The 17,500-nt window shown below is 42.2% G+C and overlaps 1 protein-coding gene across 1 annotated transcript in view; it reads right to left on the bottom strand.

The window, feature by feature from the left end:
- Window positions 1–17,500, bottom strand: part of LOC147020739 (stimulated by retinoic acid gene 6 protein-like) — a 118,974-nt gene that overhangs the window by 34,922 nt on the left and 66,552 nt on the right. Inside the window, exons 10-12 of the mRNA XM_085896329.1 lie at window positions 17,441–17,500; window positions 13,493–13,568; window positions 7,784–7,859 (exon numbers count right to left, since the gene is read on the bottom strand). The exon at window positions 17,441–17,500 is cut by the window's right edge and continues 94 nt beyond it. Coding sequence (XP_085752455.1) covers window positions 7,784–7,859; window positions 13,493–13,568; window positions 17,441–17,500 — 212 coding nt within the window. The remainder of the gene's footprint in view (window positions 1–7,783; window positions 7,860–13,492; window positions 13,569–17,440) is intronic.

Genomic DNA, 17,500 nt, shown 5'->3' with positions numbered 1-17,500 from the left:
GGCGGGGGAGGGGGTGAAGAAGGCAGGTGATAAATGTCATGGATGATATTGCTATGCAACCTACCATATTAATGTGTAAATTATTTGATGATAACGTAATCGAGGCTATTTACATGCCATGTGCACACGTGTTCGGCAGAGGTGTTGCTAGTCATTTGGAGGCATCATGCAAAACGCATAAGTGGCCCAGTGGGGCCCCTGTGAGTCCTGTCAATCTGTCATCGCACTAATATACGCAATTTGGGGTCCTTCTCACGTTAATGTGTTCGGTCATTACTTATGCCATCTCAACCAACTAAACTTGCCAAGGGGTCTGTGGTTAATTTGGCAAAGGTTGTAACGACATTTCCCTCCCACCCTCACCCACACCCCACCCACCCCCACCCTCACTCACACCCCACCCCCATGTGTCTGTTTGTGGCGCCAGTCTGTTGAGTAGTGAATTGTATAAGTGTTTTGCCTGTACATACGTGCATTGCTTGATAGTCCGTATAAATCTGCTCTTATGTGCTTCCCTCATTTCCTGCCTATTATAATAAATACCCCCAATTGTTTAAACTAGTGCATGCCTGTACGTCCATGGAAAAAAAAACTTTCAAACCGCTTGCCAGAAACAACAACCACACAGGCCGTTCCTTCGCTCACGCGTGCCCGTACGTGCGTGGCTGTACGTGCGTGGCCGTACGCAAAACGTACGTAAAAAAAAAAACAAAATAAACTTTCAAACCTTGGGAAACAGCTGTTTCCCTTGGGAAAATTCAAACCTTGGGATTAATTAATAATTTGAACAATTAATTTAAACCTTGGGAAACAGCTGAAACGGATGAAGAAGAACGATATCAAACCTTGAAAAGGCACATACTCAGGTTCCCAGCGTCAATTGTGACATATCAAACGAAAATCATAATTTAAAACCACGAGCCAGAAACAAACACACAGGCCGTTCCTTCGCTCTCGCGTGCCCGTACGTGCATAGCCGTACATGCGTGGCCGTACGTGCACAAAAAAAAGCTTTCAAACCGTGTGCCAGAAACAACAACCACGCAGGCCGTTCCTTTGCTCTCGTCTTCACTCTCTAGTGCGGGCCCATACGTGTGTGGCCATACATGCGTGCCCGTAGGTGCGTGCTGGTACGGCCGTGCAAAAAAAAAAAATGGGAACGTCAATTGTGACGTCATAGCACCGTGTCCTGTCATTGGTTTGGTAAATAAATGGCCATAACTTGGGAAACACTTGGGAAACAGCTGAAACCGATGAAGAACGATATCAAACCTGGAAAAGGCACATACTCAGGTCCCAGCGTCAATTGTGATGTCATATCAAACGAAGAAGAAGAATTGTGACGTCAATCGTGCAAAAAAAAAGAATTGTGATGTCATAGCACCGTGTCCTGTCATTGGTTGGTAAATAAATGGCCGTAACTTGGGAACCACTTGTCCGATTAATATCAAACCTTAAAGGCACATCTCCAGGTCCCCAGTAATATTCCTGGCAAGTTTCAATTAGATCGGACCAGTGGTTGTCGAGAAACCGGTCGCAGACAGACACACACACACACACACACACACACACACACACACACACACACACACACAGATATTGCTGGGATTATAGATAGATGTACTCAGCTCGCCGTGTCATTTCTGCATTGACTGGGTGTGTCGTGCGTGCGGGAAAGTGAGCAGTCATTGTCGCTGTAACGGAGTAACAGGATAATCGGGCCGGTGGAATTCGGCGATTATAAAACCGCTCGACATCGCACACGGAATGGGCTCGCTTAAGCGGCTCGTTTCCGTACGAATTCCGCCGAGGGTGAAATACCCCGGTAGCTGGATCATGTGGGTACTTAGGTAAGTTGGCAATTAACCCTACCCCACGTGATCTACCCATTGGCTTATTTCCGTCCAAAATAACGAGGACCCGCCGACCTCGGACTTCTCTGGGCCGGCGATCTGCAATTCCAGGCGATCGAGCCGAGACGGCCCCACTGCTCCATCGAAGGTCGTGCTCATGGCGACACACCGGCAAAACCACAACAATATTAACAATAAAAATAGTACAATAATTGGCAGTAATAAAAAAAGAATAACGTGACTCCCCCCCCCCCCCCCACGGCCACACCCGTAGATAAATTTTAAATTATTTTATGCAATTAGAATAATGTTTACCCCCTAATCTTACCCGACACTGCCAGCTGTAAACACAAACTCATCAAAAAGCTCATCCAGCGGTGTGTTCCCTTCCCAAATCAGCTAGCCATTTCATTCCTTATCAACCATTTCATGGGAGTGCTTGTTTGAGTGCTTAACACATTTGGCGAGCGCTCTACAAGCTGATTAGTAACTGAACACACATCAGATGTGTTAGACCAAGGACATTTTCTGATTGTGCCACTTGTGTAATGAAAAAAGTAAATCCCAGGTGATTTTTTTTTCAACCCTTTTCCCCCCTTTTGTTGAGCTATTTTTCGCTTTTCAGCATCGCTGGAGTAGTTTTGTTTCATCCTTGGGACCGGTGCTTCAATTTGACACGCTTCTGATTTTGAAAACTGCAACATTCCTTTGTGCGTGTGGGTTAGTTCATTTACTAATGAGTGGTTGTTTTGTGATCGTACAACAAACAGACCAGATCAAGTACCACCTGGGGTGGCAAATTCTAACGATGCTTTTTTGAAAGTCCTATAGCCATAGTTGAAAAAAAACCTTTGACTGCAATCTTACAGCTTGCTAAAACACCGAGTGGAACGAACACCGAGTGGAACCGGTAGGCCTCAAGCCTAGGCCAAGGCCTCAAACACCAGGTAAGAACGTCGACAAAAATACTCACAAAATAGCACGATTTTTGAAACAAAACCGAACAAGGAACACACAGTAACATGTAGGTGAGAAAATTAAACAGTCAAAACGGGACAAATAACGACCGGAAACTTAACTTTGAGAACGTCAGCAGGGAGCCCCGAAGGAGACCTCTCATCGCTCCAAAACCGGAACCGGAAGTCCAAAACCGGAACCGGAGATTAGTAGTAGTAATCACCTCTTAAAGACGGACACCTGAGTCCAATCTGATGGACCAGATTTTGGAGTAGGCGAAATATAACTTTGCAAGCAATGGTCATATAGTGACATATAACCACTCGAAATGTTGGTAATCTGATCCTCTATGGGTTTCTATCTGTTGTATGCTAATGCGTTAAGTATGTGGGTCACCAGAGGTCAAAAGGTCACGAAATTTGACCCCTGCCTAAAAATCTGATCACCTGTCAGAAAACTCACTCCAGATATCATACCAATGGGACTTTCTTAACCTAAATGGGTTCACATAGAAGACAAGAAGTACCCAAGTCGATTATAAGTCTCACAAAATGGACTTTATTGTTATTTAAGCTGTGGTACAAAACGGTTTTAACGCATTTTTAAAAATGGCCTTTTTTCCGCTAAAACCATGCAAAATTGAATGAAGTTGGACTGCTTGAAATTAGTTTGCATATTTTGACAAATAACCACTCCAAATGCTAATGGCCATATCCTACATGTTTTTCAGGGGTTGGTTAAGTTAGTTACATTTCGATGTAATTGGGTCACCGGACGTCAAAGTGAGGTCAAATTGAAAAGGCTAACCTCATTCACAGACAATGAAATTAAAATGTCGCTGAATGAATATTAATGTGGGATTAGATCATTCCTATGCCGTATGAATGTGAGAGGCATATGTCTGTCTGGGGGCTTCCTTTATGACACCGCATTTATGGTAATCATGGTCCGCTTTATAGTGTACAGAGGAACATCGGGCAGATGTTGCGGATAGCTGCACTTGGAGACATGGCAACAGATCTACTGGAGGCTAGGAAGAAGGGCAGCACTGCCTATAAACTGTTTTGGGAAAAGAGGCCAACAAGGGATTCTTTGAACCCTTGCAGAAGCAAAGATTAAAGACAATGAGTCTCATTAAGGTGAAGAAGTCATATCAAACAAAGGGACATCAGGTGATCATGAAGGCAGACATAAACCTTTTTGCCAAAATGATCCTGATTGGCCAAACAAGAAAGCTGCACATGAAGGATGTGCTCTCCCCTCGCCTTGGACCCATACCATGGGCTTTGGCTAATACAGAAGGAACCATGAGGAAGACAAGCAAGGCAGCTCTGGCTAAACGACTCAAGAAAGACTTGTCACCAGTACATTCTATACCAGAAAACTCAGCTTGTATAATAGATGTGATGGCACTGGTCCAGGAACTACTGGTGGATTCAAACCACACGTCTTTTGCTGAAGTCTTCAAAGCCATCCTTTCAGCAGGCTTGCGAGAAGGAACAACCAGCAAGCACATTGACATGGCATTTGATGTCTATCGAGATAAGTCTATAAAGAATGCAGAGAGTCAACAGAGGATTTCAGAGTGGGATATCATTCAGGACCCTTGCACCTGGACATATAGTACAGCAGTGGAAGAATTTCCTCCTGAACCCAGAGAACAAAACCCACCTGATTGAATTCCTCGTGGATGAATGGAGTGAAGATTGACAGAGAAGCAGACTGGCTGGGAAACAGTTCTTCGTTGCCATTGGAGAGACTTGCAGGAGACTAACGGTGGAGTTAGTCAGCAACATTGAAGCCCTCAGATGTAGCCAAGAAGAGGCAGACACCAGACTCTTCCTTCATGCGAAGCACTCTGCTGGGTTTGGCTTTACTGCATTTGTGATTGTCTCAAAAATATGGATGTCTTCATTATTGGCATGGCATCTTCATCACAGCTGCCATGCTCACTTTCCATAAATGGTGAAACCAAGACGCGCACTGAATACGTTGAAGTCAAGAAAGTTGCTAACATGCTGGGCCTGGAAAAATGTGCAGGGCTTCTGGGGCTGCATACATTTACAGGCTGTGATACCATGAGATGCTTTGCTGGGAGGGGAAAGGTTTCAGCCCTTAAGAGGTTATTCATCAGTGACTACAAAGGAACACATTGAAGTTCCTCGGCACAACCTGGGAAGTCTCACCACAGCTTTTCAAAGCATTTGAGTCACTTGCATGCAGTCTATACAGCGCAAGGACAGTTACTGAGAACATCAATGAATTGTGGTTCAACCTGTTCTGTGCAAAGAATGGGGAGGTTGAATCTTGGCAGCTTCCTCCTTGTGCCTCTTCACTGAAAAACCACTGCAAGAGGGCTAATTATAATCAATGTGCTGTCTGGAAAAGAAGCATGGAGGCTTTCTCTTTCCTCGAGATTCCCTCTCCTGTTGGTCATGGTTGGAAGAAGGATGGAGATTTGGTTATTGACTGGGGGATGCCCCACCTGCCCCTGAGACAGTGATGGAATTGATTGTATGTAACTGTCGAAGGGAGTGCATGGAGGAGAGCTGTACCTACCTACAGAATAACATGAAGTGCACATTCCTTTACAAATTAAAAACATGGAGCAAACAGCAAGTTGATGACGAGGATGAGGAAGAATTTGAAGCGAGTGATGATGATGATGACCAACTCTGCACTCGTAGCAGGCTTCGATGTGACCACCCTTGTTTAAGCCGACATTATCACGACCTAAGTTTCTAACACTAAACTAGTTATTGACAGTTAGCCTATGTATGATCTAATCCCACATTAATATACATTCAGCGATATTTTAATTTCATTGTCTGTGAATGAGGTTAGCATTTTCAATTTGACCTCTGGTGACCTAATTACATCGAAATGTAGCTTAACCAACCCGTGAATACATGTAGGACATGGCTATCAGCATTTGGAGTGGTTGTTTGTAAAAACAAGCTAACTAATATCAAGCAGTCCATCTTCATTCAATTTTGCATGTTTTTAGTGGAAAAAAGGCCATTTTAAAAAAATGCGTCAACACTGTTTTGTCCCACAGCTTAAATAATAATAAAGTCCACGTCGTTAGACTTATAGTCGACTTGGGTACTTCTTGTCTTCCATGTGAACCCATTTAGGTTAAGAAAGTCCCATTGGTATAATATCTGTCATGAATTTTCTGACAGGTGGTCAGATTTTTAGGCAGGGGTCAAATTTCGTAACCTTTTGACCTCTGGTGACCTACATAATTAAGATATTAGCATATAAAAGAAAGGAACGTATAGAAAATCAGATTACCAACATTTTGAGTGGTTATATGTCACTATATGACCATTGCTTGCAAAGTTATTCAACTTTATATTTCCCCTACCCCAAAATCTGGTCCCCAGATTGGACTTGGGTGTCCGTCTTTAAGAGGTGATTACTACCACCAAGCTGTGAGTCCCGGATTGCTTTCAAAGATTTTTTTTTCATCTTTGGATATAGGACTTTCAAAAAAGCATCGTGAGAATTTGCCAACCCAGGTGGTACCAATTGATGAAATTTTGGGGTCTGGCTCATGGACTAAAATTGTCGTGTGGATTTCTTAACGACCTAAACGATATCGATGTGTATTAACATTTGGAATTGTATACATTTTATTGTGATTACTGGTGCATTTATATCCATTAGATGTAGTTATTATTTTACTTGCTTTCTCGACTAACCTCATCTCATAATTTTGTAATCGTCCTATGGAGTTAAACATCAGGGGAAAACATGTTTTAATTGATTGATTACATGACATTGCTTTCTTTATGCCTGGTGTTGGCTTAATGGTTAGGGTTGTGGGCTTGGGATCCTAGGATCCTAAGTTCAAATCCCCCTTAGCTGTTGAATTAATACCAGGTGGGGTTGACTCTGCCTGTCATCCTTCTGAGGTCGGCAAAATGAGTGCCAGCTTGCTGGTATCCTGTGTCGGAGTGGCGACCCATCCAGGGTTGTGCCCAATAGCCAAGGAGACTGCTTCGGCAGCACCAACGCTCTGCACAGAGTATGGTCCTGATGGATGGATGGATTGCTTTCTTTCCATGAAATGGAGCATTCCGTTTGTGCTGTATTTATCATCACTGACAAGTTGATATGTTTTGTTGGCAAAGTGAGACCCCATCCTGAGGGCCACCATTTCAAAAGATTGTGAACCACCATCGGTCATGTAGGGGCCCCTTGTTCTCTCGGGGGTCCCATGCAATTGCATGGGTTGCACGTCTCTGACGCCAGCTCTGGTGTCACGGGACGTAAGGCCAGGTGTTTTACATATGCTGCGTGTGCAGAGGATTCTCGAGGCGTTGTTGTGACGGAATCATTAGTAGTTTACTGATCAGAGTGAAAGTTTTTCCTTTTGTTTTTTTCTTCGTTTTAATTACATTACCTCACATGTGAGGGTTTATGCATGTCAGACACAAGCATCAATCAGATAGAGTGTAGATAAATGTCAAACACCCTCGCTAACAAGTTTCAATCAAAGATGCCATTCACTACTTCGCTTTCATCATTAAAGACTGCGCAATGACAGCAGTGGCAAAGTGCATGAAAAACTGATATAGAAAGAAGGCATTGCCAATGAAATCACATCCTAAAAATTCCATTACGCTCTAGAATCTGGAGTCGTCGTCGGCTACTCGCCACATGCAACACCCGACCTATCAATCGATGGAAGATAGAAGAAATGGAAGTAGAAATGGACAAAACAAAACCGATTAGACAAAATTCAATATTCTACTCATAGTTAAGAGAGCACTGATGTTTTAGCAAGCATCGCCTCTTGCAAAATGATGCGAACACTGCAGGTGGACCCTTAAATTAAGTATCAAAGTCTCTCTTGAGCTGTAAAAAGGTACACTTGAGTAGTTTTAAACATCCTGTACAAGTGAATGCATGTTATCTAGGACCAGTACAATGCACACTTTCAGGATTCAGTTTTCACATCTTACCAGAGAGGTGCTTGACATACTTTGTGTCTGTGGAAGAAACGACGTTTCTCCTCTCCACAAACGCTTCATATGCTTCCTGAAATGTACGTAACAGGTAATACCTTCATCTGACTATTCAATACAGAGCACATTTTTAATTTCTTGACAATGATGCAAGGAAGCACTCGGGCACGTGAGCTACTATGATTTATGTGCACAATCTTAACTGCCTTGACACCAACAGAGTTCGTAGAACATCTTGCACCATGCAGTGCTAAGTAGATAATTCAAGTGAATTAAAATAATGATTTTAAAGATCATATTTAAAAAAAAAAAAGAGATCCGGAAGTTTAGCGCCATTGTACTGTCTTTTTCACCACCTGATGTAACATGTCCAAGTATCATGCTAAACGAAAGGGTTTTGGAAACGGCGAGAACGCGATCTGTGTTCTAGGGTGTTCAAATATATAATTAAATTTAAATAAAATAATTATTTTAAAGGTCATATAAAAAAATTCCAGAAGCTTTTCACTGTTGATGCAGTTCAATATTGGTATGGTTGTGTGGAAGGATCTAAGTAGTGCAAAACTTATATACCACCTTATTTAAGATGTCCAAGTACTGCAAAACTGGATGTTTATTGGAAGCAGTAATAAGGCCATTTGTGTTCTTCAATGTTCAAGTATATAATTCAATTGAAATAAAATGAAGCTTTTAAAGGTTGTATAAATAAATAAATTCCAGAAGTTTACCGCCGTTTGAGGCAGTCTTAGCCACCACCTTATTTATCGAACACGTTACATTAGTTCTTCGTGCCTGTTGTTTGTGTCCTTCATGATGTCCTTAAAAACAGTAAGGGTCCTGGTTTAGAATGAATTTCAATTTTGTTTACCTGCCTGCCAGACAGACAGAGTTAAAATATTATCTCACTCCTCTCTGTGCATTTGCAATCGGGACAAATTCAACGAAAGTACTGCGAAACCGCAGGTTCGTTTTCCAATTCATATTCAAAATATAACATTCAATTTTAAATTAAGTTGTTCCTCGATCATAAACTGACGTTGTGGACGGATGGACAAAACACCCTACGTTTGTCAGAAATTTGACGAGGTTTGTCCGAAATACCCGAATGTGGATCGGGCCGACAAAATGCTCGCTTTTGTGCTCTGAACATGTTACAGAGCACGGTTATGAAACAACAGAGATGGCTACCGTAGATCTTGGGGTTATCCACTATGATTGAGAGATGATGCCATCCTCATGCATGATAAAATTGAAGAAATAGCCGTCGCTTGAAACTACAACACAATCTCTACCGAGCTACCAGCACATGTACACAGATGACTTGATCGGTGAATCAAACACCTGTTGCCATTTCCTGGTAGTTATCGCAAGTGCACCTGAAAATAATTATCGATTATCGACAGAAATTTCTACAAATCAAATGAACCACCGTCTATTCATAGTGGAGAGAAAGTACTGTATGGGTGTATCATAATCTACCTCTCTACCTCTCAGAGATGATTTTGACCAAGGATGCTAAAACTTTCAGGATCCCCTCTCCACCATCCTTCCCCCGCCCCCACACTCGTCACCCCCACAGTACACACCACCATCTCACACCCCCTTCACCCTCCTCCACAATCCTCATCCACTGGGGAGGGACATCGACACCTCACGGATAAGAAGGTGGGTCACGGCATGGACACAAATTGTGTCCGCAAAAAGTATGAAATGAGATGATCCCGTAACCTACAAGGTACCTGGTCAGCCTGTGACGGTGGGACAAAGCATTCATCACCAATTTTGTCTGCAATGTCCAAGTGTGCTGGGCAGTGCCCGTGCTGTTGGGCGATGACTAGTATTTCTGCTCGAGCAATATATAAACCGATTTATCAATTAACACAAAATCCTTCCCTTGTAAACCACCAATTGAATTGAAAATCAAGTCCTACCGAGCTGAAGTGATCACGTGACCAGCGTTTTCATCTTCACAAACGCTTCTGCATTCTTCCTCTGAATCGCTAGTACAAGGCTAAAAACAATACTCCTCCACAATCCCCCCTGAAAGTGTTTCCGTCACTAATTTTGTCTCCAACAGTTTCCTTAAAATCCCACCGATCAGTTTCAACATTCTGAGAACCATCAGTGTTGCTAATGACGGTTCAATCAGTATCGGAATCTGAGCTCGACCTGCAGTTTCTCTTTGTAAAACCTCCGTTCGGATCAATATGGATTCCAGATGTGACGTCACTGGTGAAATCAAACATGACACTCCAGGGCTTTTATTGACACTTTGTGATGAGCAAAAAAAATTTCAATTTTTTTTTTTTTCCCTTTCAAACTCGACCTCTCAAAGGTTTTCATAGTGTGGTTTTCAGAAAATTAATTAATGATTCTCAATGGTTTTCAGAAGAAAAAAAAAAGTTGAAATTTGGGTTCCCCTAGACACATAATACCCTTTAGACTGATAAGACCCTTAGGACTCCATAGATCCCAAAGCCCTCTGGAGACCCTGTAGAACCCTGAAACTCTATAAGACCCTTTCGACCACTTAGACCCTTTAGAACCCGAAGACCCTATAGACCCCATTACACCCTTTTATATTTTCTTAGACCCATTCTACTTTTACCCTTTGGACCTTCACATCTTTTAATACCTTGTAGACCCTTTTTCGACGTTTTAAGATCCTTTTGATCCCCTTCAGACAATTCAGACCCTTGAGACCTTAAATAACACCCTTTAGAGTTTAGACCGCTTCAAACTTTTAAGACCCATTTAAACACTTTAGAGCATTTTGACCCGTTAGACACATTTAGACCTTTTCAGACCTGTCTGTCGGCTGTTTTTGGATGTTAGCAATTGGATGGTTTTCATCACAACTCTTGGAATGAAGTTCATCATATTTTAATATCCAATAACTAATTACTGAGTTCAAGTAATTGAAAAAAACAAATAGCAAATCATATTGTTACATGTATTGTAGTGCGTGCTGAGGTGTCATCCACCAGACGGCAATCTCCTCGGGTTAACCTTCGGGTGGGTGCCTGGAATGTCCTATCCCTAAGAGATGGGGATAGGTGAGGAATCTTGAAGACCTGGAGGGAAGAATGAGATGGAGGTCCCTGGAGGCAGAAAGTGAATGCGGCAACATGCTGTGGCGCATCCTCCCAATGTATGTAGGATAATGGATCGGGACACAACCAGTATGAAAGGAACAGCATAAAGAGAAGGGGGAAATGCCAGCAGCAGGGACGAGGGACAAAATAGACAGACGGACAAGAAGGGATGCATGGCTAAGGTTGAGGGGTAGGGGAGAATGCCGGGGTTGGATAAGGTAGACACAAAAGTAAAATTTTGGGGTGGGGAGGTGGTTTAACGAGAGTAGAAAAGATCATGGTTTTGTTTGAATTGGGAATGATCTGAGATGGTGGTAATTTGGAAAATCTGGAGAGAAGAATGAGATTGAAGAGAATGAGGAATTGGTTCGACAGACAGGAAAAAAAATGAGCGGAGATGAGCAGTAAAAGAGGAACAGTATAAAGTTGTCCTTTTGTTGAATGCCATTGGAGGGTGGAGTTGTTAACGGTCGAGGTTATCCTCATTAATTAAGGATGTCATGTGATCTGTCCTTCCTGTTTGAAATGGCAAAAGCTCGGTGAGGCAAAGTGAGGAGCCCCTGAGAGGGTCATTTATATGAGGTCACCCCCAGCAAGCAGTCCAATGTGTCACTCCCTCCTCTCCCTCCCTCCGCCGTCTGCATGGGCCCGAGGGTGTGATGTCAACACTGACACCTCAGCCACTATTATTCATCAAAGCATTCACCTGGGGCGATGCAACACGTCGTGTTACTCTTGGTCAGACCCACTGTCGTCCTTTGACGCCATCTCAGTGGCTGTGCCATATCACGTGGAGGGGTGAGAAGAGGTCGGGGGAAGAAATTTCCCCACCTGAGAAGCAGCACTCTATTTTACAACACAAGGGTTTGTTATCTTGCCAAAACGAAGTTTTGCAAGATATGTTAGTCAGCTTGTATGTTTTTTTGTTTGTTTGTTTGTCTGTAATCACGTATAAAAAATTCTGCAGAGCACAGTTATCATCGGAAAATTTTGTAACTTCGCATATCAGAGGCCTATAGAGGTCCCTTTCGGTGTACAAAATTTTGAAGGTCAAGGTCAAAGGTCAAGGTCACTTTGGCGCAAATCAGGGGAGTCGACGAAACCCTTATTTTTTGAGTAATTTTGATCGGATCGTCTTCAACCTTCATGGGAATATAGTTCATGGTCTGGCGCTCAGCTGATGAATTTCTGGTGGCGATTGGCCTTGACCTTCATGTTTTTTTTAATTTTATTTTTTTTCTTTTTTTGTCTGTAATCATGTATAAATCACTCTGCAGATCACAGTTATCATTGGAAATTTTTGTAACTTCGCATATCAGAGGCCTATAGAGGTCCATTTCAGTGCACAAAATTTTGAAGGTCAAGGTCAAAGGTCAAGGTCACTTTGTTGTCGCAAATCAGGGGAGTTGACGAAACCCTTATTTTTTGAGTAATTTTGATCGGATCGTCTTCAAACTTCATGGGAATATAGTTCATGGTCTGGCGCTCAGCTGATTAATTTTTGGTGGCGATTGGCCTTGACCTTCATGGTTAGCGCCTAAGGTCAAACATATTTGACCCCAAGGTCAAATTTTCAAGTTTTAGGAACCATATCGTGTAGTACCTCAAATTGAACACCTCGATGAGTACTTTCTAGATATGTCAAGCTTGAGACATTATGAGGTCATTTGGTGACGTTATGAGGCAAAAGCATATTTTTCATGGTTACTCTGTCGAACGATTCTCATCGGAATCTCTCGTAGGCAGATATTCCTCAAGGAGTCGCTCCTGGTGGATAGCAGCTCTGTTCACCTCAGTGTGACCTTAAAGAAGTCACACGTGGTCACCTTTTGGCAAGATACGGGTCACCCTGCGGGTGACATTGGTTTATTTATTTATTACTTGTCGTCCTTAATCGTATGTCTCTCGTCTCTCTTGATCTGTCCTTTTATTCAACAAATCCTTCTTTCCTAAGACATCAGCCTTGTCCTCAATCCACTTCCCGTGCGATACTCATTTAGGCATAATTGAATATCCCAAGGGGACCTTGTTAGATTAAACCATAATCCTGATCAGTCATGGGATGAGCCCACGTATGGAAACGGGGTCGCTCACAATACTGCTGGGGTGAGCAATCTAATAAATTGAGCCTTCGGCTCGACTGATTTTTAGGGCAAGGCCTCGGCATGTGTATTTTCCCACCAAGCGCCATTCGCAGCTGAGTGACAGGTACTGTCTTTATGACAATGGGATTATAGAGGTAAATAGTTATTAGCAAAAAGAAGCAAGTCAATTAATTTTTGTATCCAGAGTTCAGGCTCATGGAAGAGCGAGTACACTGAACGGATCAGGACATAACAAGACAAAAGGAGTAGAGAATGGGGAAAACACTAACAGCGTTGTTGAAAGACAAGATAGAGGAAGACTTGGAGGAATGGGGTGGACAAGATGGATGGGAGAAAACTCTCAGGAGAGGAAACTGGAAATTTGTAAGGAGGGTGGCTTGGAGTTGGGTAGGGGTCAACAATCGTTTTGTTAGATTGTGATGCAGAAATTATTTTGGGCTGTTAATTTGAAGGCATACGGTGCATCTCACACATAGCAGGCTCTGTTCACCTTTATATATATATACCTGTAGCAGGCCATGATGTGCAGAATGTATGATAAAGTTGTAACCGCAGCAAAGAATGTAGAGATGAACCAGGCTTCTGAAACCACAAAACATCATACATTATGCTGTTATATCATCTCCTTACACGATACAAGGGTCATGCCAAAAGTTATGTCATACCACTGAGATAAAAGAGATGGTATCGTTGATAAACTTTATCAATGTCACTTTTTTGTCCAATGGTCAACCAGCTTTTTAAACAACAACAGTGTGGCCTTCCCTCTGAAGTGTCCTTGGTGCATTATACGTGTCTGTATTCGCCTCCTTCAGCAGATGCAAAGCGTTTTCCCTCTTCAGGTTCCTTTTCATTTTGGAGAATAAGTAGAAGTCACAAACGCATAATTCCAGCAAAAATGATGAATTGATCAAAACTCTCCACAACTAGGACTCTAAAAGGTCGTGGACATTGCATTGTGCATGCAGCATAGCAGAAGGATGGCATCATTCATCAGAGCTGGATATTTATGCACACTGTGGGTCTCAGAGGATCGTGCGGAACCACGTGGTTGTAATCTCTGTGTGAACTTGTCAGGGTGAGCTAAACTTTCATGTGGTTCTAAAAGAAAACTCTGAAGCACCTTGATGCTCCCATGTTGGCATTGATCTTTTCTTAGATGTGGAAAAGTCAGCCCTTTCCATTGTGGTGAACGAAACTCGAGTTATATTTACACATAATACCCCATAATGTCAAAGTGGAATTTGTTTTTTAATAATTTTTACAAATTAATTTAAAATGAAAAGCTGAATGTCTTGAGTCGATAAGTATTCGAGCGCTTTGCTATGACATTCCAAATTGAGCTCAGGTGCATCCAATTTCCTTTGATCATCCTTGAGATGTCTCTACAACTCAATTGGAGTCCACCTGTGCTCGATTCAATTGATTGGACAGAATTTAGAAAGAAACACGCCTATATATATATATATATATATATATATATATATATATATATATATATATATATATATATATATATATATATATATATAAATATATATATATATATATATATATATATATATATATATATATATATATATATATATATATATATATAGTCCCACAGGTAACGGTGCATGTGAGATCAGAAACTCCACCATGAAGTCCAAGGAACTGTGAGGAGGCATAGATCTGGGGAAGGGTATAAAGCAATTTCTAGTGATGAAAGTTCCCAAGAGCACAGTGAGCTCCATCATTAATAAATGGAAAGAATATGGAACTACCCAGATTCTTCCTCGAGCTGACCGTCTAATTAAACTGGGCAAAAGGACCTTGGTCAGGGAGGTGACCAAGAACGTAATGACTATTCCAACAGAATGACAGAGTTCCTTGGCTGAGATGGGAGAACCTGCAGGAAGGACAACAGTCCCTACAGCACTTCACAAGTCTCGGCTTTATGGGATAGTGGCCAGACGGAAACCACTCCTGAGAAAAAGGCACGTGACAACACACCTGGAGTTTCTGAAAAGGCATGTGAAAGACTCTGAGCATGAAGTAAAAGATTTTGTGGTCTGATGAGATGAAATTTGAATTATTTGTCCTGAATGCAAAGCACTATGTCTGGTGGAAACTGAGCATAGCTCATCACCCATCTAACACCATCCTTACCGTGAAGCATGGTGGTTGCAGCATCATGTTATGGGTATGTTTTTCAGCACCATGGACTGACAAATTTGTCAAGATTTAGGGAACAATGAATGGAGCCAAATAAGAGGCAAATCCTTGAGGAGAACCTGCTTCAGAGTGCAAAAGACCTCTGACTGCGATGAAGATTTACATTCCAATAGGACAATGATCTCAAGCATTACAGTCAAAGCAACTCTGGAATGGCTTCAGAAGAAGAACGTGAAAGTCCTTGAATGACCCAGCCAAAGCCCAGACTTGAATCCCATTGAGAATCTGTGGAAAGACTTGAAGATTCCTGTTCACCGACGCTCCCATCTAACTAAACAGAGCTTGAGCAAATTTGCAAGGAACAATGGGGGGAAATCCCCAAATCCAGATGTGCAAAGCTGAAACAAGAAGACTCGAAGCTGTAATCGCTGCCAAAAGCGCTTCTACTAAGTATTGACTCAGGGGGACTGAATACTTATTGATGCAAGACATTTCAGCTTTTCATTTTTAATAAATTTGTAAACATTTCTAACAACACGTTTTCACTTTGTCATTATGGGGTATTTGGTGTTGATCGGTGACAAAAAAATTAAATGAAATCCATTTTAGATTCAGGCTGTAACACAACAAAGTGTGACAAAAGTCAAGGGGTGTGAATACTTTTCGAAGGCACTGTACAACCCTGTACCCTTCTCTCCTGTAAAACCTATTTTTTTTTAATCCCAAATTGGCTCCAGACCCAAAATCATTTGAGGTGTGTCACGCCCAGATATTATTGTGTCCAATCATTTTCAAGGTCTGAAAAGCCATGTCACTTTTTGCAGATGATCACGTTGTCTGTCATACAGTGCCCCCATCACACCAATCAGCAGACAACAGCTGAGTCACTATCTGCTGATCTGGATGTGATTCAAATCTCATCCGATAAATGGAATACGTCCTTCAATCCTTAAAAAATCGTCTCACCCTGCCACTCCGAAAGGATCGTAAAAACCCCATCTATCTATTTTCATGGTTAGACCCACCGAAAGGGATTCAGTCTCTTGAATATCGAGGCCTCACCATCAACCACGACCTCTCTCTGAGGCTACCCAAATAGCAAAGCCAGCCACAGACTGGGCATCCTCCATCCTTCCGTCTTTCCATGAAACATCAGAACTACTCAGTTTATAAGTACTCTCTCAACAACACAATGGAGTGCTGCTCTCCCCTGTGGACTGGGACCCTGACTTCATGTGTTCGTCTTGGGTTCTGTGGAACCTAAAGCTATCAAGATTATTGGAATTGCCCGCAATGAGGCCGAAGCCCAAGGTTCACTGCTCTCATTTCACAGGCAGGCTTCTTTTTTATTATTTTTACTGCCATCCCTTTGGTTTAACTTCCTCTGTTCTTTCTCAACCCTCAATCCTCCTCAACAACTCCATGATGTACGTGTTCTTCCATTAACTTACTCTTAGTTTAACTCCCAAAATCCATGCTGACTGCACACCTCAACTCCTTTGTTTTTCATTTGTCCCATTCAGTATATGCGGAATCACTTTTCAGAGGCTTATCTCATTCTTCCCTCCAGGGCTTCAAGCAAGCATTTCAACACCACCACCACCTCAAGTAATCCCACATCCTTACCCACAATCTTTATTAACCCCCACGAATCATTCCTAACCCAACACTCTTACGAGCAGGTTGCAGTGTTTCCTTCCCTGCCCTCGATCCTCTTTTCCTGTTTATTCATTCCCGAGCATATTGCATCGAAAAGTTGCTCCTCCTCCCTATTATCAGTTCATCTACTATCCAATCACCTTTCCCTTCCATGAGCCTTCATCTAATAGATAAAAATAGGACCACGGGTCCTGAAGCTCACCTGGATCAGGAGCAACAAACCCCCTGCAGACCCCCTTAGACGATGATTTTTTTTATGCCGTGAACAAACTTTGGTACATCATAAGTGATGTATCAAGTATCAACTTGTGGTCAAGTATCATCGGAATCTTGTGTGCAGATTTTGATGCGGTCAATAGACCTTCATTCGGCATCAGATATGAAGCTTGTGGCCAAGTTTCATCAAAATTGTGTGTTTGGTTCAAGCGATAATGAGTGAAGTGTTTACAGACTCGCACTGACTGACTGACCTACGGATACTGCTCGATCACATAAGCTCACCAGACTAAAGTTAGCAAAAAAAAAAGCTTTGTAATAGTATCCAAAACCAGATGTAACACAAAAAACAAGGAAAAAGCCACTAATCATAGGATACATCATCCAGTCATGACAGTGAGAATGCAAGTGATAGAGCTTACCACTACCAATGAAGACAAACATCTTGATTTGGTTTACTGTGTTGTTGAATTCTTCTGTGG

This window comes from Eptatretus burgeri, chromosome 9, assembly GCF_056783735.1.
Source record: "Eptatretus burgeri isolate ZD-2024b chromosome 9, Ebu_testis_v1, whole genome shotgun sequence".
Lineage (NCBI taxonomy): Eukaryota > Metazoa > Chordata > Myxini > Myxiniformes > Myxinidae > Eptatretus > Eptatretus burgeri.
This window is presented reverse-complemented; position numbering and strand designations above follow the sequence as displayed.